General features: G+C 36.9%; 1 protein-coding gene across 8 annotated transcripts in view; it reads right to left on the minus strand.

Annotated features, from left to right (window-relative positions):
• Window positions 1-22,382, minus strand: part of OXR1 (oxidation resistance 1) — a 449,165-nt gene that overhangs the window by 208,128 nt on the left and 218,655 nt on the right. For 6 of the 8 annotated variants that reach the window (XM_072734052.1, XM_072734050.1, XM_025994843.2 and 3 more), the window contains one exon: window positions 10,777-10,973. The exons of the other annotated variants lie outside the window; for them this stretch is intronic. In XM_072734052.1, coding sequence (XP_072590153.1) covers window positions 10,777-10,973 — 197 coding nt within the window. The remainder of the gene's footprint in view (window positions 1-10,776; window positions 10,974-22,382) is intronic. 8 annotated transcript variants of the gene reach the window in all.

Below are 22,382 nucleotides of genomic sequence, written 5' to 3' on the forward strand. Positions count from 1 at the left end.
ATAGATTGTACTTACACAAAAGTTTTTAATCTCAGTTTGTCCAACTGATCTCAAAGTTTGAATTAGTGAAGTTTCAAAATACCTCACTAAAAAGCAAGCTTACATGTAGATATGCACATGATTTATTGTAAATCTATTACAAATGGGCACTGAAACATCTATAATTGAATTGTTCAAATAATCACTGTAGTCAAAGTAGTTTCAAAATGTGTGGCAGAAATAGCAATGGAAGCATTCCCCACCCCAGTTGAGCCTGGCTTTTAACTATTTTTATTCTTCTAAGTAATATTCTTTTGGTCAGACTTGTGAACATGGTCACTATTTCTTTAAGGAACATAAATCTTAAATTTTTTTGTTTTAGTATGTGAAGAAATGTCTTTAGTATGGGAAGTATTGGGAAGTAAAAAAAAATCAAGAGATATCAATAGCTTTATTTCTGAATGTGTGCAAAATCTTTAGAAGCTTTAAAAATCCATACTCTTTAAAAAAAGGAAATATTGGGGAAATTAGGACATACTTTACTGCTCAGATTTCCATTAATTCCATCATTAAATGATTAAAATAAAGTGGTCTTTCTTAATAATCTGTCATTTTCTTACCCTAGTCATGGTTCAATGAAACGAAGCATTTCTACAAGTGTTGGTGGATGGAAAGGGCAAGTTTTGATGACCGGCAGTGCCAAAGGGCTTATTTTAATAGGGATTTAGCAAATTTCAAACAGGATCATGATTATTGCTGAACCATGAAACAATGTCCATTTTAATCATTCCACAATTCTAACCAGTTTTAATTAGGCTGTTTAGAAATCATTAAGTAAATTGACAGGTATAATTTGTTTTTAGTAAGTTATAAGACTATTATGCTGCAACTCAAACACCAGACTGAAAATTCATTAAAAGAAACCTCAATTAAAATGGAATGGGGGCAGCCTGGGTGGCTCAGCAGCTTAGTGCCGCCTTCGGCTCGGGTCGTGATCCTGGGGTCCCGGGGTCGAGTCCCACGTCGGGCTCCCTGGATGGAGCCTGCTTCTCCCTCTGCCTGTGTCTCTGCTTCTCTCTCTCTCTGTCGCTCATTAATAAATAAATAAAATAAAATCATAAATAAATAAATAAATAAATAAATAAATAAATAAATAAATAAATAAAATGGAACGGGAAGGCCAGTAGGGGGAGCGCTCACACCTTACCACTGCTCCTTCCTTGCAGACTTACCTTGCTAGTTCATAACTATCCTACTAACCACAGGAAGGAAGGGTTTTATTCTCCAAGGGAACCAGCCCTGCCAACTCAGCTGACAAAAGACCACAAGGATTCAAACTCCCAGTTTCTCCAACAGCCCTCCCAACAATCCCTTTTCCTCTATAAAAGAGCATCCCTCTCTTTTACTCTCTGATCTCTACGGTTTTGCCTTAGTCAGCTTGTCTTGAATTGCAGTTCTCTGCTATTCTCAAATTAACACATTTTTGGTGGTAAAATAACTGATAGGTTTTTTAAAAAAATTTTTTTAAGATTTTATTTATTCATGAGAAACAGAGAGAGAGAGAGAGAGAGAGAGAGAGAGAGGCAGAGACACAGGCAGAGGGAGAAGCAGGCTCTATGCAGGGAGCCTGATGCAGGACTTAGTCCCAGGACTCCAGGATCACATCCTGGGCGGAAGGCGGGTGCTAGACCGCTGAGCCACCCAGGATCCCCTGACAGTTTTATTTTTAAGGTGAACAGTATCAACACTGTTTGCTCAGAGAAACCTGATGGTTATTGACATTTCTTAATTCGTTGATCACAGCTATGATGAAGCGGTGTTTCTTGATCCTGGGCCGATTACTTCTGACAGAGGACAATCACAGAATTAGGGCAAAAAAGAGTAAGGCAAATGTATAAAATGGTGCTACCCCAGGAAAATTAGATTTGGCAACATTAGCTGGCACTACCAATCTATAGGGATAGCAAACAAATGTTTTTCTTCCTTCTGAGTACACTGACAGCTGCTTAGTAAAGTTTAAAATTATACCCATGTTTAGTAAAAAAAAAATATTTAATTTCTCTAGGAAGAAGTAAAGTTTTCACATTTATTCTAGAGTTGAAAAGGAGTTTCTGCTAGTGGGTTTTTCTAGCCTTCATGTTTTAAAGTGGGTTTTAAATGGAATAAGTTAAAAAATGACATGAAATAAAAACACAATTAAAAACCTCTTCAATATATACACACAGACACAGACTCTCATTTACTGAATTCCTGATTCTGTTTATCCTACAAATGAACAAAAAAATGAAGTTGGGCTCTCAATATCTTTAAATTCACTCACTTAATAAAAACTGTACATTCTTAGGCAATATACATAAAAAATTCAAAGAAATGGCACTCCTACACAAGCACTAGGCTTCAAAATTTGTGTAAAGCCCAGGTCCATTTAGGAAATTTCAGCTTCCATGTATCACCAGGAACCTCAGCAATGGAATAATTTTCCCTACATATTCTTGTGACTCAGAAAATATAAGAAGTCATCAAACTGTCAGAACAAACTTCAAAACAGTCATTTTTCTCAAGAACATAATTTAATTTGAACCCTGAGAGCAGTTATTCATTTTAGTTTCTGTGCTTATAGACAGTGACCTGTATGCCAAGATGGTTCTGCTGATTAAATCACAGAGACTTTCTGCTTTTACATGAAGATTCTTCTAGCTTGGAGAGAAAGTTCTGGTTCAGGGGTGACCCAGTTTCATGCTGCAGAATGTGTCGCCTCCAGCAAGATTAGTTTTTTCCATTTTTTTCTCTCCTCTTACAGTATTTCCACTTTAGAGTTCCTCTTTTTTATTCTTATAATTAAAAAGTCTGGCTTCAAAATGAGAGGCATACAAGTTATGTGATGATATTTTAAAATGCCTGGTTTACCACAATTAAAAAGCAGTTAAAGTGTGTCTTGCTTTTCTCTTTTTAGAATTTCCAAACTAGTTATTACTGATTTAATTTTGCCAATTACTCAGAAGAATTCCCAGGGAACCCCTAATTCTGTGGGCTCTCTTTTTAATATGTAAGCAGCCCGGGGTTGGTAAGATACAAATTTGTATTTAAGTGTGCTTCATTAAGACTGCAATATTGAAGGCATTCTATTCTGAAGGCAGGGCAAAAGACAAGAACATGGGATTTCAAATTTTACAATTTCACAGGCCAGTAAAATTTCAAAAGAATATTCTGGGGGACATTTCTCAACTTAATTTTGAGAAGCAGGAAGATTTAAAAAAAATCTGACTTAAAAAGTTATTCTTTTTTAATGGATCTGTTTCACCATCAATGGAATGGACTTACCTTGAGGAACCACTCACTGAGATCTCTGTCAACAATGTAATTTCATTTTTGTTTTGCTTCTGAGAAAAGAATGCGATCTGAAAATGTGTAGATGATAAGCTATTTACTATTAGTCACCTGTCTATGTAGATTTTTTTCCCTTGGCTTTGCCACTATTTAGGGTGTGATCATGAGTAAGTCATTCAACTTTGAGAATTAATTCTACAGAATGCTGCATGGTGGTCAGAATATATGTTCTGAAGAATGTCAGAAGAATGTTATAAGCAATTACTGAATTCAATGAGTATTCGTTAGTAACCTAAAAAACTGACAATGGTGATGAAATCTATTCATGTTGATCAGATTTCAGGAAAATGTGGCTGGTTATTAGGAAAATTGCAGTTGAATTCTAACACTATTCTGGCTGGAAAGAGGAGTTAGCAGAAAATCCGTGATAAGGCTTACATAAGGACACCTTTGGGAAATTTAGCTTAGCTAGAGTGTAGGGCTGGGGTCTGAGATAAAGCTGGAGAGTAAGTAGAGGCAGAACCCGAAAGGTCTATAGAGCAACAATCCTATCTTCTGGGGAGAGTGAAGAGCCACTGCAGGGTTTTTGAAGTAGGACACAGAAGTTGACCAGATCTTCAAGGATCAAAAGATAGGAGGCTTACATCACATAAATTCCAGGTTAAGTTTCACATCCCAATGCACAGGGATCATTTGTGCTGGCTGCTTCCTTGATACACAGCAGTGGCAACAAGCTCACTAACACTCATGGAGAACTTCCCAATTCCAGGCTTGTACGAACACTTTCTATAGATTATTTTACTTACTCCTCACAATGGCCCTCTCAGTAAAAAAGAAAAAGATGTGAAGACACTGAGCTTTGAGATTCTAAGTACCCTGGGTATGCTCATATAACTAGCAAGAGAAATGGGATTCTAACTTAGACATCAGAGTCTAGAGGCTGGGTTTCTCACCATTGATTGCTGATCATGTGAGCAAAAGGAGAAGCTTAATAAGCACATGGAATGAGTACACCATGGCCTTGCTTTCACTAATCAAAATCATTTAGGATCTTTGAGACCTGGTCTTATCATTCTCCCTCTAGGCAAACTGACTCCTGAACCATTCTAAAGAGGTAAGAGCTGTACTTTAAAAAACAAACAAAAAGCAACATATACTAAAATGTGTTATAATCTTCATTTAATTTCAATATTCTATTCCACAGCATAATCCGCAGATCTTATTATTTCTTGGTAGAAATGAAAAACATCTAGACACTACTTCTTTAAACAATGCCAGGAAGCCTGAGGATCATTAAACTTCCCCTCAATCATTTGCTTCTTCATGCTGCAAATGTCACTTCCATTAGTCTTTTCAAAACCAAATTCTATGAAAAGAAAAGAAAAAACAACCCTTTGAAAAATGTATTATGAGCACATCCAATGTCCTGAAATTGAAACCATGCTAGTTGATTTCTCAGAACCATATAGGTCATCTGACAAAATTCATCAAATAAAAATTATAGAAGATCTACACATTTTACAGAGTAACTTTTCTATCACCTTTCTCTCTTAACCTGTTTTTTTTTCTTTAAATACTTATCATTTCTTGAAATGTGTTAATATCTGATTGTTTATAGTCTGACCTCCCCACTAGAATATAAGCACCTGGGTTTATTTACTCTCATATTAGCAGAACTTCAAATAAGGCCTGGCATGTAATGGGCATTCAATAAATTTTTATTGAATTTTATTGAATAAATGAATAGATTCATAAATGAATGAACATATCTTCATATGTGGAAGAGTATGAATTATATGTATGCTCCAAATAAACCCAGAATTCACTAAGCTAAGTGTAAGTGGAAATCACTGTGGAAAGAATGCTGCCTGATTCACCACAGGTGATGTTCTACCAAGAGAAGGTATTACAATGACACTAATACAGGTAGAATCAAAGGCAAAGACTGAGCCATGAGGGTACACGGAAGATTACAGAGGCCAACAGGCTGTCAGTTCATCTGACAAGGGGAGGACCTAACAGTGAGAGGTCTCAAATGAAGGAAAGCTCCAGAGGTATTATTCAATCGGACACCTGATAGCCAAGCAGCCTCGGGATTACACCAGTTTGGAAGCCCTGCTGAGCCAGGAACCTGGGCCGGCTATGTTCCGCCCTTGCCTTCCTTCTCTGTAAAGTTACAGAGAGCACTTAAATAACATAAGCAATAAAGAGAGGATTTAGATACTCTAATATTGATAGATAGATAGATAGTATTATTTGATTTATTGTTCTTCACAGCAGGTGTTCCCATCCTTCTCTGAGGAGGAATGAAGAACTAGAATGAAGCTTCCAAAGCACTTCCTTAGCCTGAACTCTGAGCCAATTTCAGCCATTCCTCCTCCACTAGCAAGGGCAAGGGTAATCCTCACAAGCCCCACTAGTACCCCTTTCTCCCACCCCTTTACCACCCTCAAAGCTTATTTAGCACTTTCTACGTACCTCACACTGTACTAAGTACCTGGATTACTGAGATCAATGGCCTCATTCCCCACCCACAGGAATGGAGACATGTTAGGAGTCAGACATGCCAACATAGGAAGAGAAGAGGGACAAGTAAATTCCAGATGCCAAGTGAGCTTCAAAGCAAGGAGGGCAAAAGGTGGTAAAAAGGTGACTGGATCTATGGAGCCAATTAAGAGTCCCTGAGTGTCTTTATAATCTGCTCCAATTTCTCCATCTTTCAGATTCCACAGTACTTTGAGTGAGCCTCCTCTAGCCCCTGATGTTCCCCACTCACTCCCTTTCCCCCACCCCTGTCCACAATGTCATCAGGGCATCTGTCTTGTAGTCTACTCACTGGTGTGCCCATTCTCACCAGGCACTCTATTCTCCTACCCATATGATGACCACCTTAAAGCAGGGCTCTCTGTTTTACTTTCGTTCTATTTTGATCAGTATTGCTCTACAGAGCAGGGACTGCTCAGGGGCTCATCAGCATTTGGTGTTTCACTGAATGGCTCTGATTGTGAGGACATCCACTCAAGAGTTGTCCCATTTCATAACCATCAAGGAAATTGTCAGAACGGACAGACAGTAGCACCTTTTACTAATAGTCACAGAAGATGGATAAAGAGGTACAAACTCCAGTTCCAGATTCGGAAGCCAGGAACAAATACAACATGGAATTATATAGGCCCACCATAGGGAGCAAGGGGGCATTTCTGGATCTTGTGTGCACTGTCTTCTTCATACCTTCATACCTCTATGCCTAGTTTATAATCCTTTCAGAAGTCCCTACCCATTGAATAATTTTCTGAATTAAAGGTATCATATAAAAAGAGTATTACAAACATCTAAGTCTACTATTTGGTTGTGTCTCGTATCTTTAAGTTGCGGCTGTGGTACTGAAGAACATAGGTTTCTTATATATGTTGTCAAACTAAAGAAGTTTTATACAGCACAGACACAAAATGAAGTAGTGACAAATTTCATTCTATTTTCATTTACCCATTAAAAATAACCCACCAATTTAATGCAATATCATCCTAGTTCTAATTAACACTTTTGTTTAAAGATAATGATTTTAAGTATTTGAAAGACTTCAAATATCTAATCTAGTCCAGTGGTTTTTCAAACTGTAGTTCACAACTGATTAATGAATTATGCATTTGCTTCAGTGAGTTGAGATTGTGCTTAAAAATGAATGAGGATAGGATAAAAAATCAGAATATATAGTAAGGGAAATATTTTAAGGAAGTTTCATTGGAGCTGTGTTGGTAATTGAGTGTGTCTCTATGGGGTAAGTGACGTAAAATGTGCTAGGCACAATTCTAAAAGAGTCCCCAAATTCTTCAGCCCTTTGATGTACATGCATGCATGATCCCTGGGACTATGAATACAATAGACATTACTCTCATAATTAGGTAATGTTGACTTTCAGACAGGGTGATCATCTGAGTGGGCCTGATCTAATTACATGAGCTCTTTGAAAGCAGAGGGCTTTCTTGGCTAGATCCAGGAAATGTAGTCACAGATTTAAATAAGGATTTGAAACACAGTTACTAGCTTGAAGATGGAGGGGACCACATGGCAGGTAAAGAGAGTGGCCTCCGAAAGCTGAGAGGTGGCCCTCACCTGACAGCCAGCAAGGAAATGGGAACTTCAATCCTACAACTGCAAGGAACTGAATTCTGCCAAGGAGAAGAATGGACCTGGAAGCATTTCTTTCCCTAGCTGATCCTCCAGATGAGAACTCAGCCCAGCTAGCACCTTGACTTTAGCCCTGTAATGCACTGAGCAGAGAACCCAGCTGTGCTATGATTTCTGACCTACCTAACTGTGGGCTGATAAATGGGTGTTGTCTGAAACAGCTGCATTTGGGGCAATTTGTTTCACAGCAGCTACAAACTTACACAGTACTCTGTATGGTCAGTGATAGTAATAAAAAGAGAATATGAGAAAAAAATACAAAAGACACTGATTTTATCTAAATCTTTCATTCTACAGATTCAAGAAAATCAAGGTCCAATAATGGTAAATAACTGTAAGATTATATAGTTAGTGACAGAAGCAGGATAGAGAAAGCTCTTATATGACCCTGATGTCATGATTACTTTCCTTTTAATAGTTATCTGAAGATTTATATATTTCAGATCAATAGAGAAGAACTTTTCCTCTACTTATCCTAAATCAATGAGACGTTATTACACATCTTGTGAGATGGGTTAATTCTCCTATAAAAAACAATGAGTTCATGCTGTCTCATTTTTTTGCTTTGAGGCTTAAAATGTTTCTATTATTAGGAATAATTAAGGGCCCAAATTTATTGTCTATACAAGAAGACTATAATAAGCCTTCCCTAGAATTCATTCAACAGGAAATAGAACCTATGCATAGGTCGATGAAGGGTAATAGCTGTGAGATCAAAAGAAATTTCTAGAGTAGCTACTGCACCACTAAGCCACTAAAAGAAGGTTAAATACTTCAAAATTTTCTAGTTTTTTTTTTAAATTTGAAATTCTTTAATCCGCAGAATCTTTGCTTGAATTTAAATACAGTATTTCACTTAAATACAGTACTGCTCTATTCCAAAATTTAAATGTAGTACTCAACTTGGCCACATGAGGGCTCCTACGTTTTTTCAATTGTGTGAACCATAAATGGAGATGTTGAAAGATACCTTTCAATGAAAGGGCACATTGGCTGGTGGATGGGTCGCCAATGTTGGCACGGTTTTCTTAAATGAGATAATTTGAGAATTGAAGTAAAAATATTATTTCACTGTATGACCCAAAGAAACTCCCCTGGTGCACCTCTGTGGATACCCTTCTGAGTAATGGAAGGCTGATTCTGAAGTGTCACAAGAGATGGTTAATTTCATTTGCAGAATCTGCTATCTCTTGCTCATGGCTCCTTAACTTCTCTCAGGTCCTATCCCTTATCTATAAAAATAAAGAACAGAACACCTACCTAACAAGCTTCACTTGTGCTTGGTATATGCATTACCAATAAGGGGTAATTTTAATTATTGTTATTACCAATACATTAATTAAGGAATACTGAAAGACCCTTGTTTTGTGAAATAACCTTTCAACCCCGCGATTACATAACTGCTAATATTTCAGCCTTGAAAATACCTACAGGTCCAGATTAGTAGAGAGGTTATAAAAACATTTTACCTTTACAATTCAGATATCTGTTTTAATGTAATAGATATGCCATTGGCATTGATTATGAACTAAATTGTTGTGAATCCAATAATTAAATATTCACCAGTGGTAGGGCTACTTAAGATAACTCACAGTTCACCTCCCTACAATCCAAACTCACCATTTAGACTTCCATTTTCCAGGCTTATCTCTTTATTTATGTGGCCGAGCTTGACACTTTCTCTCTTTTTCTCATCTTTAAGGAATATTGAGTTTGTATGATAAACTTTATTTTCTGAAGGCAAAATACTGTTTCTTCTTAGCTAGTTAATAAGTCATAAAAGCAACAGAGGTGGTGGACATGCTGAAGGATGAGAGAAGAGGACACTGGAACACAGAGGGGCAGTTATGTAAACTTTATGGGCTTTTCTAGCTGACTGATTTTTAGAAACATGCTATTGTAATTTTTAAAAATGGAAATATGTACTGTTTATACCACCTTATATCAATTTTTATTACTTGACTGTTGATAATCTCAAAGACACCATGCCTGCTATCTCTTAAAAAATAAGACTTGAACATCCTTATCAGGAAAGAGGACACCAGAGAGGAGATATAGGAAGAGAACATAAAATGGCAGAAAGGGAAATCATGGTTTTAGTCTTCATATTCTGAAATAGTACAGACCTACATGGAGGCATGTCCTCAAGCTTGACAACAAATTAACCCAAAGACACAGGAACATGACTTGACAAAAGTCACACAGGAAATTGATATGAGAGTCAGAATCAGAAATCTGGTCTCCTGATTGTGATCTCTAGCTAAGAATACTAAAGTATCTGAGAAAAAATTTTCAAACATCTCATATTGGATGGTTGCGATGGTAGATATTAAATGAAATGTGACCCCTTTGATGTAACTTTGATAAACCCATGAGGCCATAGTCTCTACTTTGAATGCTTTTGGATATGACCAAATCTCTCTAAAATGAAATAATAAGCAAGGCCAAACCTCCATCTCCATCTTCTCCTCCTGATTTATCTCCCCTATGCAACATCCTCTACCATATATGATATATTGAGCAATTTTTGTCTCAAACAGACTTCAGACACTGAAAATTGTTATTTTTAGAAAGCAAGGCCAAAGTTATCATGGACTACCATTGGTACCTAAAAGTTGATAATTCAACTTATTTACATTAACACTCCAATCAAGAGTTAAAGTTCAAAATTACAGGATATTATTCTATCTAGGAAAAAAGGGGCATTGTGCCTGCAAGACTGTCCCACAGCTTACTACTTTCTTAGATGATGGGTTCTATGTTGGGTTCAATCCTTCCAAAGTGAAGTAATGTGCAAGGCCAATGCACACCTGTGCTGCAATCTATCCTTCCTTAGCCTCTATTTTCTTAGTGGTTTTGGTAGTTACAGGGCACATCAACCCTTGTCTTAACAACCTGACAGGATAGGTTCAGAGACTTGAGAGCCTGGGGAAACATGAAAATAACAAACAAAAATAAACAAGAAGCGGACTAGCTAAGGGGGGCAAAAATGAAAGTGGGAGAACATGAGCTTACACCCTGAAGAACCACATATGCATATGACTAACTCTCCACAGGCCACGACATGGAAGGTCCCCAACTGCTCTCTTATTTAACTTTTTGAAGGTTTTCAGTGCTCTCTTCCATCTCCATTTTCAAAACACAAGAGAAAGTGACCACATCAACCGGCAGAGAGATACACGCATCCTATAAACGAGGGGTATGTAACTATAGACCCACACATTTACAGGGCTGTTCAGACAGTCTGCACCTGTTCACATCCAGAAAATGTCTGGTGCTCACCAATGGTGTAGAACCTCTTCAGTTCACTCCTCCGAGAAGGATGCTTCTGGATATTGGTCACATTGTTCTGCTCTTCTTCAATGATGGGCGTCTTGGGTGTGGGGGGCTTACTGGCTTGTGGCGTTTGCTTTCCTGCACCAGTCAGAGGGTTGAACCCTGGAGCGGTAATATCCACTGACTGGGACTTTTTCTTCAACCTACAGGTAAAGAACACCACATGCTGTGATCACTCACTCAAGAGAAACTTGTTTCAACTTTATCTCCATCATGATTTTTTTCAACAACTGAGCTAATATTTGGCCCTGAAATAAAATAAGGTTTATTCAGAAATTATTGACCTTCCCTTTAGGATTTTAAATTCTTCAAATATTTATGAAACTAGTTGAGGAAAAAAATCTTCAGCCTAATCATTTTAAAAGATTTTGTTAAAAGGTATTAGAATGTAAGGTGATAAAGGACTTTTATATTTCTAATAGCAAGCTAAAATGTGCTCAAAGATAATGCATTTGGCTACTGCTTTTAGTTCCAAAAGGAGTATTTTTAATGCTATAGTAAAACACTAGTTAGAAATAAATAATTGCAACCCAGAAAAGGATAATGAAACAATTATTTGGATAACTAGAGGCTGTCAGTGCTTTTCTGTTTAATCTATAATAGCATCTTAGCTATAAAAATTATAGAGTTCACATTATTTCTCCATTCTCATGTATCGCTCACTTCTGCATTTTAGAGAGCTGACATCAGAACATGGAAAGCAAAAAACTATCCATAAAACATTTTCCCCACTCATGCACAGAGAATGTTTCCCTTGGTATAAAAATTACTGATAAATGACATGAGATACAGTCAAATATTTCAAGCTACACAACTTTACATTTGTAATCATAAGTGAACCTTAAGCCCAGCCTACTCTTGGCTGGTGGAACTTGCAGAAGCTAACACTAGGTGTCATTTTTCAAGTCTAGATTTTCCATAGAAAACAAGTTGGCACTTTTCTTTTCTTTTTTATTTATTTATTCATGAGACACACACACACACACACACACACACACACACACACACACAGAGAGGCAGAGACACAGGCAGAGGGAGAAGCAGGTTCCATGCAAGGAGCCCAACGTGGGACTCGATCCCGGGTCTCCAGGATCAGGCCCTGGGCTGAAGGCAGCGCTAAACTGCTGAGCCACCTGGGATGCCAGGCACTTTTCTTTATTAGTTATGGTAATCACACTTGAACATCTTCAATTTTCTAAAAGTTTCAAATATCTTCATACCTCCAGACTTCGTTTAGGCTTTCTAGTACATTCTTCCATATTCTGCCCCACTGTCAGGTCCTGCTCATGTTTCTAGACTCAGCTTAAAAATGGCCTCCTCTGACACTACACATAACATAGTGTTTTAAGAACACTGACGTGGGAATAAGAAAATCTAGGCTCAAACACCATCTCTATCACACAAGCTTTGAAACCTTAGACATGTTACTTAATGTTTGAAGACAGCAAATCAACAAGACAATGATAATGTAAAGTTCCTGTCACCCAATTATTTTTAGTTTATAGGGATCCATCAGCCAAAGGATAAAAATTAACACTTTAAAGAAACCACAACCACAGCTTGATATAGACTGATAATGAGGGAGGAGAAAGAAGTAGAACTTAAACTATAGAAATTTAAACTATAGAAATACTGTTATCTAACCATTAAAATTATTTTTGTTATATTTTTTCATTAATATTTGTATAAATCTGTTGTCTTATAAATAATACTTATATTGAAAAAAAAAAGTCCTCCTTCTTCTGGGAAGCTTTCCATGACATGGACCTTGGTGGTCTCACATCATTCCACAGAGGGGGTTATTCACAATTAACTCTCAATAAGCTTCTATTAAATTGAATTTACTAGAGCAAAGCCTTTTTTATTTAATTTTTTAAAAAAGATTTTATTTATTTGAGAGAGAAAGAGAGTGCACACAAGTTGAGGGGAGGAGCAGAGGGAGAGGGAGAAGCAGACTCCACACCAAAGGGAGCCAGATATGGAGCTGGATCCCAACACCCTGAGATCATGACCTGAGCTTACCTGACTGAGCCTCAGGCGCCATAGCAAAGACTTTTATAAAGGAATAAATGTATCAAAGAGTCAAAGAGTCATTAATGAAAGCAATGTTTACTAAATTTTAGCAATTTCACCATCACACATATGATTTCTGCCATACCCATATGTCACCTACTTAATAGTCAAGAAAATCGAACTGATTTATTCAGATTGCCAACATATATGTTAAAAAGTGCTCAACAGCAGTCATGAGAAACACATGACCGAATTGCACTCATAGCACACTCATTAGAATGGTCAATGTGAAAGATATGATATTAACTGCAGTGATAAGAAGCAATTGGAATTCACCAACAGCTGATGGTGGGCATGTAAACTGGTACAACCTTTGGACAAATGTCTGGCAGTATCTGCTTAGCTGAAGGCATGATTTTTTTTACTCACCAATTCTATTAGGAATATATATCCTACACAATATGTTTACCCAGAGACACAGTCAAGAATGTTCATAGAGGCACTATTTGTAATACCTAATATCAAACACAACCCAAATGCCTAATAACAGCAGAAAAGGGTAAATGAATTGCGATAGTATCTGTAAAATGAAACCTTATACAGCAATGGAAATGAATAAGCTACAATTACTTTGCAACGGCATGGGTGGTTTTCACAAAAATGATGCTGGGCAAAAAAAGCCCAGTACCAAAGAACACATACTGTATGATTAATATAGAGTTCAAACAGAAGCAAAACCACTTCTGATATTAAAAATGTGGGTAGGATAACTATTGGGAATTATTACACTGATGAAGACCTGAAGAAGTTTGTGGGATTTTAGCAATATATTTTTTTTCCTGATCTGAGTTCTGAATACCGGGATGTATTTACATTCATTGTGAAAATCTAATACATGATTTTTCAGGTTTTCTGAGTATATGTGATACTATCCATATGAAATTGACTAACTTTTTAACTTATTCATTTACAGTGAAGATTAAAGATTATATGTAGTTATTGAACGGCAATTCGCCATAAAAAGTGACAGTGAAAAGAAATAGAATGATAATATTGGCCTTTAGCCTCCCAAAGATGACCTAAGTAGAGTGAATCTGAAGAAGGATTCTTTCCTTCTTTAAAAGTGTTTTAAAAGAATCACTCTGGCTGCTTTGCTGAAGTATCTCAAAGTTAAGCAAACTACATGCAATGTCCTTCTGAGAGTAGCTAGCAACAATCACCTAGTGGACCACATAGATGAGGAGATGTGCATTCACGTTGCACAGGGTTATCTACTTTTTTTTAATACCTTGGTCTTCCCAATAACACCATTCTTCTCCTAGTTGGAGTTTGTAGGCTGCAGCTAAACGCTATAGTAGTACTACAGGCAACTATGAAAGGCATCAAAATTAATGAGTAAGTTAAGAAATAAGTTGCAGGTCACTGAGGCAACAAAATTAATTTGTCCGAACACGGCTTCCCAGAAAAGCACACTTAGATGCACTAAGACTTATATTACACTGGAAATATCACACTGAACCCTATAAACTCTATGAAATCACCAATATTTGACCATTTTTCGCCTACAAAAATGTCAATTTTCTGGGGTAAAACAAAGAGGATGAAGAGGTACAAACTTCTAGATATAAATAAGCCATGGGGGTGAAAAATAAAGCCTACAGAATATAGTCAATAGCGTTGTAATCATGTTTTATGGTGACAGATGGTAGCTATACTTATCATGATGAACACTGGGTAATGTACAGAATTACCTAAAACTAATACAACATTGTACATCATTTATACTATAAAAAATTATTCAATGCCAAGTTTCTATAGCTCATCCCATAAATTTTATTTCAAAATTAAATTTGAATTTTGCTCTGAAGCAAGCTTTTTTGGGGGAGGAGCTCAGGGGAGTCAAAATTTAAGGGCAAGGTGCTAATTTTTACAAAAGGAAAGCCAGTTACTCTCTAGTTCCCCAAAAAAGATTATTTTCAAAATCTAAGTGTGACAAGTTTTACCTCAAATTCATAGAGACTATTTTTTATCACCAGAAACTGTTTCAGAATTGAGGCATTAAAGTCTCATAATATAGCCTATCAGCAATGCCAGCTTATATTTGAGACAGTGCTAGATACACAACTGATGAAGTTCTACATCACTTAAAATGTCTAAGTGTCCCACAAGTTCTTTTCATTAGCCTCTTTGGAATGAGCAAAGGAGATAGTTTTGGGCTCCAAAGGCCAAAGGCAAGCAGAAAATAGCCCTGTGATATGTTTCCTGTTCCTTCTGCCCTTCTTTACCAGATAGTCTTCCCAATTATTACTTGAAGGGTGTCGTGTTTTCACTGCTGTTGCTGGAGTGTGGAACATTGCAAGTAGCTTTGCTGGCTTACTTAAGAAAAGATGTTTTTGCATGTTTTTAGAAAGCAGAACTGTGTGGGTAACTGAATTATCCCTTTAAAGATTCTAAAAATGACTACTATGATTGGCAAGGAAACGTGCAAACTGTTACCTTCAATTTCCAAATTTCATGAAGGGAGGTCTTTCTCAATTTTTAAACAATGTTCTTAATTAGACATGTTAAACAAAGGCAAATTGTATAATGCAATATGTAGGTGTACATGGGATAAAATATTCATTGATATTAAACATTACAAATAGAGACAAAAACCATCTCTTAATAGGCACCACTGTGCCTTTGCATTTCCAAAGGAAAATGAGTGCTGAGATCTTGGATGGAGAAAAGGAAATGAGTTAAAAGGAGCCATTTCTTTTGGCATTGCTTCACTAGGCAGACTATCTAGAATTTCATAATCTTTGCCCTTTCTTGTTCCTCTGTGTTTGAGCAGAAAAGAACTACTCTTCTCTTCTCCACGTGTATTCCAACACCTTTTTTCAGCATGGTAACAATGTTAGCATGGACAGTTTTCTGAGACTCCGTTTTCTCATCTATAAAATGGGAATAAGACAAAACACACCCAGAAAGTTCTGTGGATTAAGTAAACACCCTCCACCAAAGTGCTAGCATAGCACCTACACAGGATGTTCCCAATTGATGTACATTCTACTCTCTTTGTGAAAGGATGTCAGGGAGGACATAATTCTGTTCTTCCAACTTCCAAGGGATGCTGTGGAAATTAGAACAGCTTCTTGGGATCCTTAGCTGTTATACTAGTTCAGGGGCTGTAGGGGTCTCCCCTATTCAGCAACATGGATTTGGGAGAAGGAGCAGAGGATAAAGGTTAAGCTACATGGGAGTCCTCTGTGTGGTGTACAATGTGGTGTCTCTCCTGTGAGGGTCCCTAAATCTTTTGGAAAACAACTGAATCCATTGAATAGTTCACCAGTGCATCTATTTTTTTAAATCTGTGTGAGTTGACTTAAAACAGCAAACTCATAAGCAGAGGTGAAGACCAGAGAACTATGAGAAGGACAAAAACTTGAAAGGAAGTATGAGGAAGGCTTTGACATTCCTATTCCGTAAAAATAGGATTCATGCCAATTTCAACTAGCTCTCCAAGGAGCAAGGGAAGCCCTGCAGGCCAAAGATGAAGTGTGGTCACAGGCACTAGAGAAAAAAATAAGTGGCAGAAAACTTCCAATACCAACCAATTTAAATGGGATTACCCTCATAGGAATCAACTAAATTTTATTCTTACATGATTTATTTCTACTTTACTAGAAACATGAGAAATCTTCCACGTATTTTCCAAATCACTGAGTAGAAAGCATACACCTTTTGGCTTAAATGAGTTAATGGACACCCCAAAGCTCAGGGCTTGGATCAACAATGACTGAATGTGGTTTTATGAGGCCAACCTTAGAGGACTGCTCCCAAAGTTCTGGGTCAATTCTCTATTTCAGTAGCTTTGCCCATGGAGGCACCTTCTCTAAGCTTCTTTCCTTTAGCTCTTTATTACTATTGTCTATTACTTGCCATACTCTTTTGGTCATTCCTTTCCTTTTTCTCTCACATTGTAGAGTTGTAGGGTTTTCATCTACTATCACTAGCCTTCTATCACCTTCAAGTCATAGCCAAGCAGTGCTTGTCACCTTTCTTTGTCTGCCATGCTCTGCAACTCATAATAGTTTTGTTAGTTTATCTAAATACTACTTAAGCTTAAACTATATCCTGCTGTGATTTAAATTCATAAGGAAAAAAAATGGTTTCAGTTAGTTTGCATTCTACCCTGGAATTACATCTTCCATCAAATGGAATTCAAACTGTGCCTTTATTAGAACTAACTGGATATATTTCTGAGTTCTGTAGCTATCTGAAAAAAATGAATGTTCTACTATACACCTGGTAAAGTCTTAGTATGCCCTGGAATATGGTGGCAACAGTTGAGAAAATCTACTATAGTATAATGAGAGTATTCCCTTGATCAGAGGAATTTGAAGTGGTATAACAACAGAATATAAATGCCGTATTTGCATAGACTTGACTCTGCGCTTCCAGAAATAGCAGAGTGGTTCAGACTATGGAAATGGGGCCAGGTTCACTGGATTTAAATCCTTAATCTGGGATGCCGGGGTGGCTCAGTGGTTGAGCATCTGCCTTTGATTCAGGGTGTGATCCTGGAGTCTTGGGATCGAGTCCTGCATCAGACTCCTTGCATGGAGCTTGCTTCTCCTCCCTCTGCCTCTCTCAGTATCTCTCACAAATAAATAAATAAAATCTTTAAAATAAATAAATAAGTAAATCCCTAATCTGATATGTACTAGCTTGTAACCTTGGGCAATTTTCTTAACCTCTCCTTGCCTTGGCCCTTTCATATGTAAAATGGAGGTATTAATAACACCTGTGTCATAAAATTGGCATAATGATTAAGTTATTAACATTTATAAAAACACTTAAAATACTTAGTATGTAGTGACTATTACTTGCTTTAAACAAAAACACAAGCAAACATAGTCAATGAGCATTTATAATATACAGGGCACAGGCCCCATATACATTATTTCATTTACTGATCACAATGAACCTATAAGGTAGTATCATATTGGACTTTCTAGACCTCTTATTTACTTACCCATAATGGTGCTATTCATGCTATCTGCCTATTTTACCCACAAGAGTTATTGTGGGCATAAAATGTGTTAACTTACATGAAAGCACTTAGAAAAATCCCAGAAATCTACAGGTCCAGTACTAGCTATACAAATTCATTCGTTGCCACATTAATTCGTTGTATACTAACAAAATGTGCATGTATACATATATACACGGATGTATGTAAATGGCTGTGCCCCTAAACCCAACATTTTGTAGTCCTTTCCAGTAATTTCCAGCAAGAAGACCATCTGTGGTTTGCACAACTCATTACTGTTAGCAAAGCTGTCTCCTGCTTCTTAAAAGAGCTAGTGTAAGGATATTTTTTAAAGTAGTAAAGCTGCTGAGAATGCAGATTTTTCCAAGTTGGATACTGTGGCTGCTGCAAAAATCTCAAGTCACTCAGAGCTTTTGAGAGCAAATGACTAAAAAAATTTCACATTTCAAAATTAAGGCCTTTTGTTACCCCTCCGGTATAGTCTGACTAAAAATCAGCAGCTAAAAACAGACCACACAATCAGCAAAAAGCCAAGCATATTCAGAAGTCCACTGGAAAAAATGACAGATTGGATATCTATGCATTAAAACAAAAAATGAATCCATTAAGATATAGACTATGCCAATCACAGTCTGCTTTATAATTGTTGTGCCCATAAGATAAAGACATGTTTCTAGCCTTGAATGCATCCTAAGAAATTTCCAAATTTTCCATTTGGAAATACAGAGAACAGGAAATTCAAGATTTAAGCCACAAGTGCAATGATATATAGGAATGGTTTGCTATTAATTCTATTGCTAAATGCAATCGAATTCAACTCTGTGAAGGGCAAGACCACTGTATATAACATGAGTTACATAGAAGCATACGTGAATTCGTTGCTATTATACCTAATTTTATGTTAAAAATACTAGAAATAAAACCCCAAATCAATCTGTCTCTCCTCAGTTTAATAACCTAACATATAAGGTGAACATTTCTTATTGATCTTTCAGGAAAAAGACATCCAAATCCTCCAAATTTGTCAACTGGTTTATTTATATCCCGACATTTACACCAGCCATGAGATGAGAGTTATGAAAGAAGCACTTTCTGTTAGAAGTCCTTACTACCAGATTAACTTACTTCCTACATTCACAGAAATTCTAGTCTGTTCATCAGTTTATTTCTAGGATTTAGCACGGCTCTTGGCATATAGTAGGCAATAAGTAAATAGAATATTGAATGAACGAATGGTCTCATCATGTAGAAAAAAAGACCACAAGAAATAATACAAAAACAAGCAAGTTCACATATAAAAATCTATGAAAATAAACAAAGACTTTGGACAGTTTGGGAGAAATACAATGATCAATTTAATATATTCATTTAACATAGCCTTCTTCCCACCCCACTAACGGGAATGTGTTTTTGAATATAGTAAAAGAAAGTAAGTTTCAAAATCTCCATTATCAATACTATGACCAATGTGAACAATATTTAAATTCTTTATTCACTAAATCCAGTCTTGTAATTTGTAAGGAAACACTCTGTACTTTAATAAATTGATATCTTTACACAAAACTTTTTAGTGGTGGCATTAAAATGGTAGGGAAAAAATGGTGGCATTTAGGAGAGAAATGAGCAAGGACTCTGGAATCAAAGGAATGGGTTCAAGTTCAGGATCTACTGATTTTAAGCAACCTAAAGATGAAACATTAGAAATATCTACTTAATATTTTTGGAGCACTCATCTAGAATTTTGAATATTATCTTTATACTATGAAATTTCAAAGCACTAAGTTAATAACAGTAACATTTTCACCAGTTTCCCCTTCCATGTACTTTCCAATTATACCACTATCTTACAAGCATTCACCTTGAAATTACACAAATTTCCAATTTATTTCAGTTTTTGCCTTGGAACTTCAAAGCCTTTCAACTGGAAAATCCTGAAAGTACAAACATATTATGCAAATCCAAAGATTAGGGCTTGAAGGATTGGGAAATCAAATTCTAGTAAATGTTAAATAGTCCTCTACAATAACTCACAGACATGAAATTTAATTTTATTACCTTTGATGAAATGATTTTGTAACATGCTGTTGCCACACTGAATGCATTCTGTTTATTCATTTTAGGAAGAAGAAATCAGAATAAACAAGACTATCTTAAGACTTAGGCTTCTATCCAACATTGCTGATTAAAGGAATCTAATTTTCAACAAGGCCTATTACAGACTATCCGTATGAAACATATGGACTAGTTGATTAAAATGTAGTTTTGCTTACGTACAACATAAGGCAACCCTGAACTTAATCAAGATAGCTTCTGTAGGTAATGATATTCTGGGCCAAAGCCCAATGGTTTATAGTTAAAATGCCAATGCAGTACAACAATCTCCCATCTTAATTTCCCCAAATGAAGATAAGAGAATCAGGAAATGAATATATAGAAAAATGCAGGTTTTGTGTTTACATATTAATTCCAGGATCTTGATGGAAAACATCACTCTGGTTAATCCATTGCTTCAACTATCTCTCTTTTTTTTTTAAAGATTTATTTATTTTAGGGGGAGTGGAGGAGAGCATGACTGAGTGCATGGTGGGTAGGGGCAGAGGGAGAATGAATCTTTAGCAGACTCTGCACTGATCATGGAACCTCAGCAATGCTCTATCTCATGACCTTGGGATCAAGGCCTGCACAGAAACCAAGAAGTGGATGCTTAAGTGACTTCGCCATCCAGAGACCCTCTTTACGTCTCTAAATTAAATCATCCTCTGGTATATATATAAAAATCCATAAGTCATCATAAATGTTTTCAATTGGAAATGATGCTTTATGGTTTTTAAATGTAAGATTGCATTGTTGATTGTATTATTGATTGCAAATGATTTTTTTGGAAACTGCCCTATTTAGATTCTGATCAGCCACCCTGGATAGGAGGACATGCCATGTGCTCTTCCCCAATTTGAAAATCACTGGGGTATCTGTTATAGGTTTCTTCTGTTCAGATAATAGTAATTTAATTCATGAAGGCTAAGTAGGGCCCTCAGTACAATGGAGTTTCTTCAGATAAACATATTATATAATATTTAAAATTACATTAAAGAAATCACTGTCCTCTTCCCAATGGCAAGTCAGTAAACCTACATTTATCTTTCCCCACTATTGCCTGTTACAGAAAAGATTGTGGTCCTTTTCCTTTTAAAGCCTATCTCCCCACATGTTCTCTGATTCCACCTATATCCTCTCTCTATATTTGAGGCTTTAATGTACTAACCACTTTCTTCCTTCTGTGAATCTTGAACCAACTGAGGAACAGGTACAGGTGTCAGGGACCCCATCACAAGTGGGAAGCTTGGAGAAGCAATGACCTGGTGAGGCTGACACATGCGCAGCAGGACTTTAGAGAATACAATAGGCATCAGGTCCCAAAGAGAGGAGGCAGAGGAAACTGGGCCACAGTCTGAGACGTCATTCTTCCTTTGGGGTTGGCATAGGTATAGACAGTCAAAGCTCTCTTTTAAATCCTTCAGAAAACAAGGAAATGTCTTTTTTGCTGCCCAAAGGAAGGGAGATGTTCCTCCTAGGTCACTTTCTCAAGGCTTTACTCCCCGGTTACCTGCTTCCCATTCTGGTCATTGATCTTGCACCCACTTTGCTAAATCCTTCCCACCAGCATTTAACCAGGGGCTAATAGCTCCTGTTCCTTCAAGTCCTTTTCTTTCTAAAGCTACCATCTCATTTCTTACCTTTTCTGCTCCCCTTTACAGCACTCAGCATCATCTCCCATTCACAGTGCAACACTCTCTGCTTTGCACCCACCACTTTCAGAAAATGACACGTGTAGCGTAGGTATGCAGTCACTTCATGGGGTCAAATTCGAAGTGACTTTTTGGTTTTCATTTCTTTTAACCTTGGTTGTGGGATATATTTGCAGAGGTGGATGGCACAGAGGTTAAGGACATGGATTCAAGTTAGAATGCCTGGCTCTCAAACATGGCTCCTTAATATAGAATCTTGCACAAATTACTTTAACTCTCTCTAAAATGGGTAAAGTAGGTTTAATAACAATACTTATCTCAAAGGGTTTTTAAAAGGATAATATAACACTATCCATATAAATATTCAGTGTGATGCATTCTGGTACATATACATACTCAGTCCCTCTATCTTGGAACATTCTTGCTTAGATTTCCTGATACACAATTCTTCTAATATTCCTTTTTCACTATTCCTTGAAGAGTCTCTTTTTTCCTCCTATTCAATCCTAAATTTTGTGTTATCCAGGCCTGAGTTGGACCACCCTCTGCTCTATCTTCACAATCTGCCTAGATATTCTCATCCATTCCCTTGAAGTGTAATATTTATATAATGAAAACTCTGCATTTTTAAAATTTATTTGCAAGAGAGAGAGAGTGAGCAAACATGAGCAAGAGTGGAGTGGGGGGAAGGGAAAAGGGAAATGGAGAAGCAGACTCCCCTCTGAGCAAGAAGCCCAATGTGGGGACTCTGAGACCTT

The sequence above is a fragment of the Vulpes vulpes genome, chromosome 13 (genome assembly GCF_048418805.1).
Source record: "Vulpes vulpes isolate BD-2025 chromosome 13, VulVul3, whole genome shotgun sequence".
NCBI lineage: Eukaryota > Metazoa > Chordata > Mammalia > Carnivora > Canidae > Vulpes > Vulpes vulpes.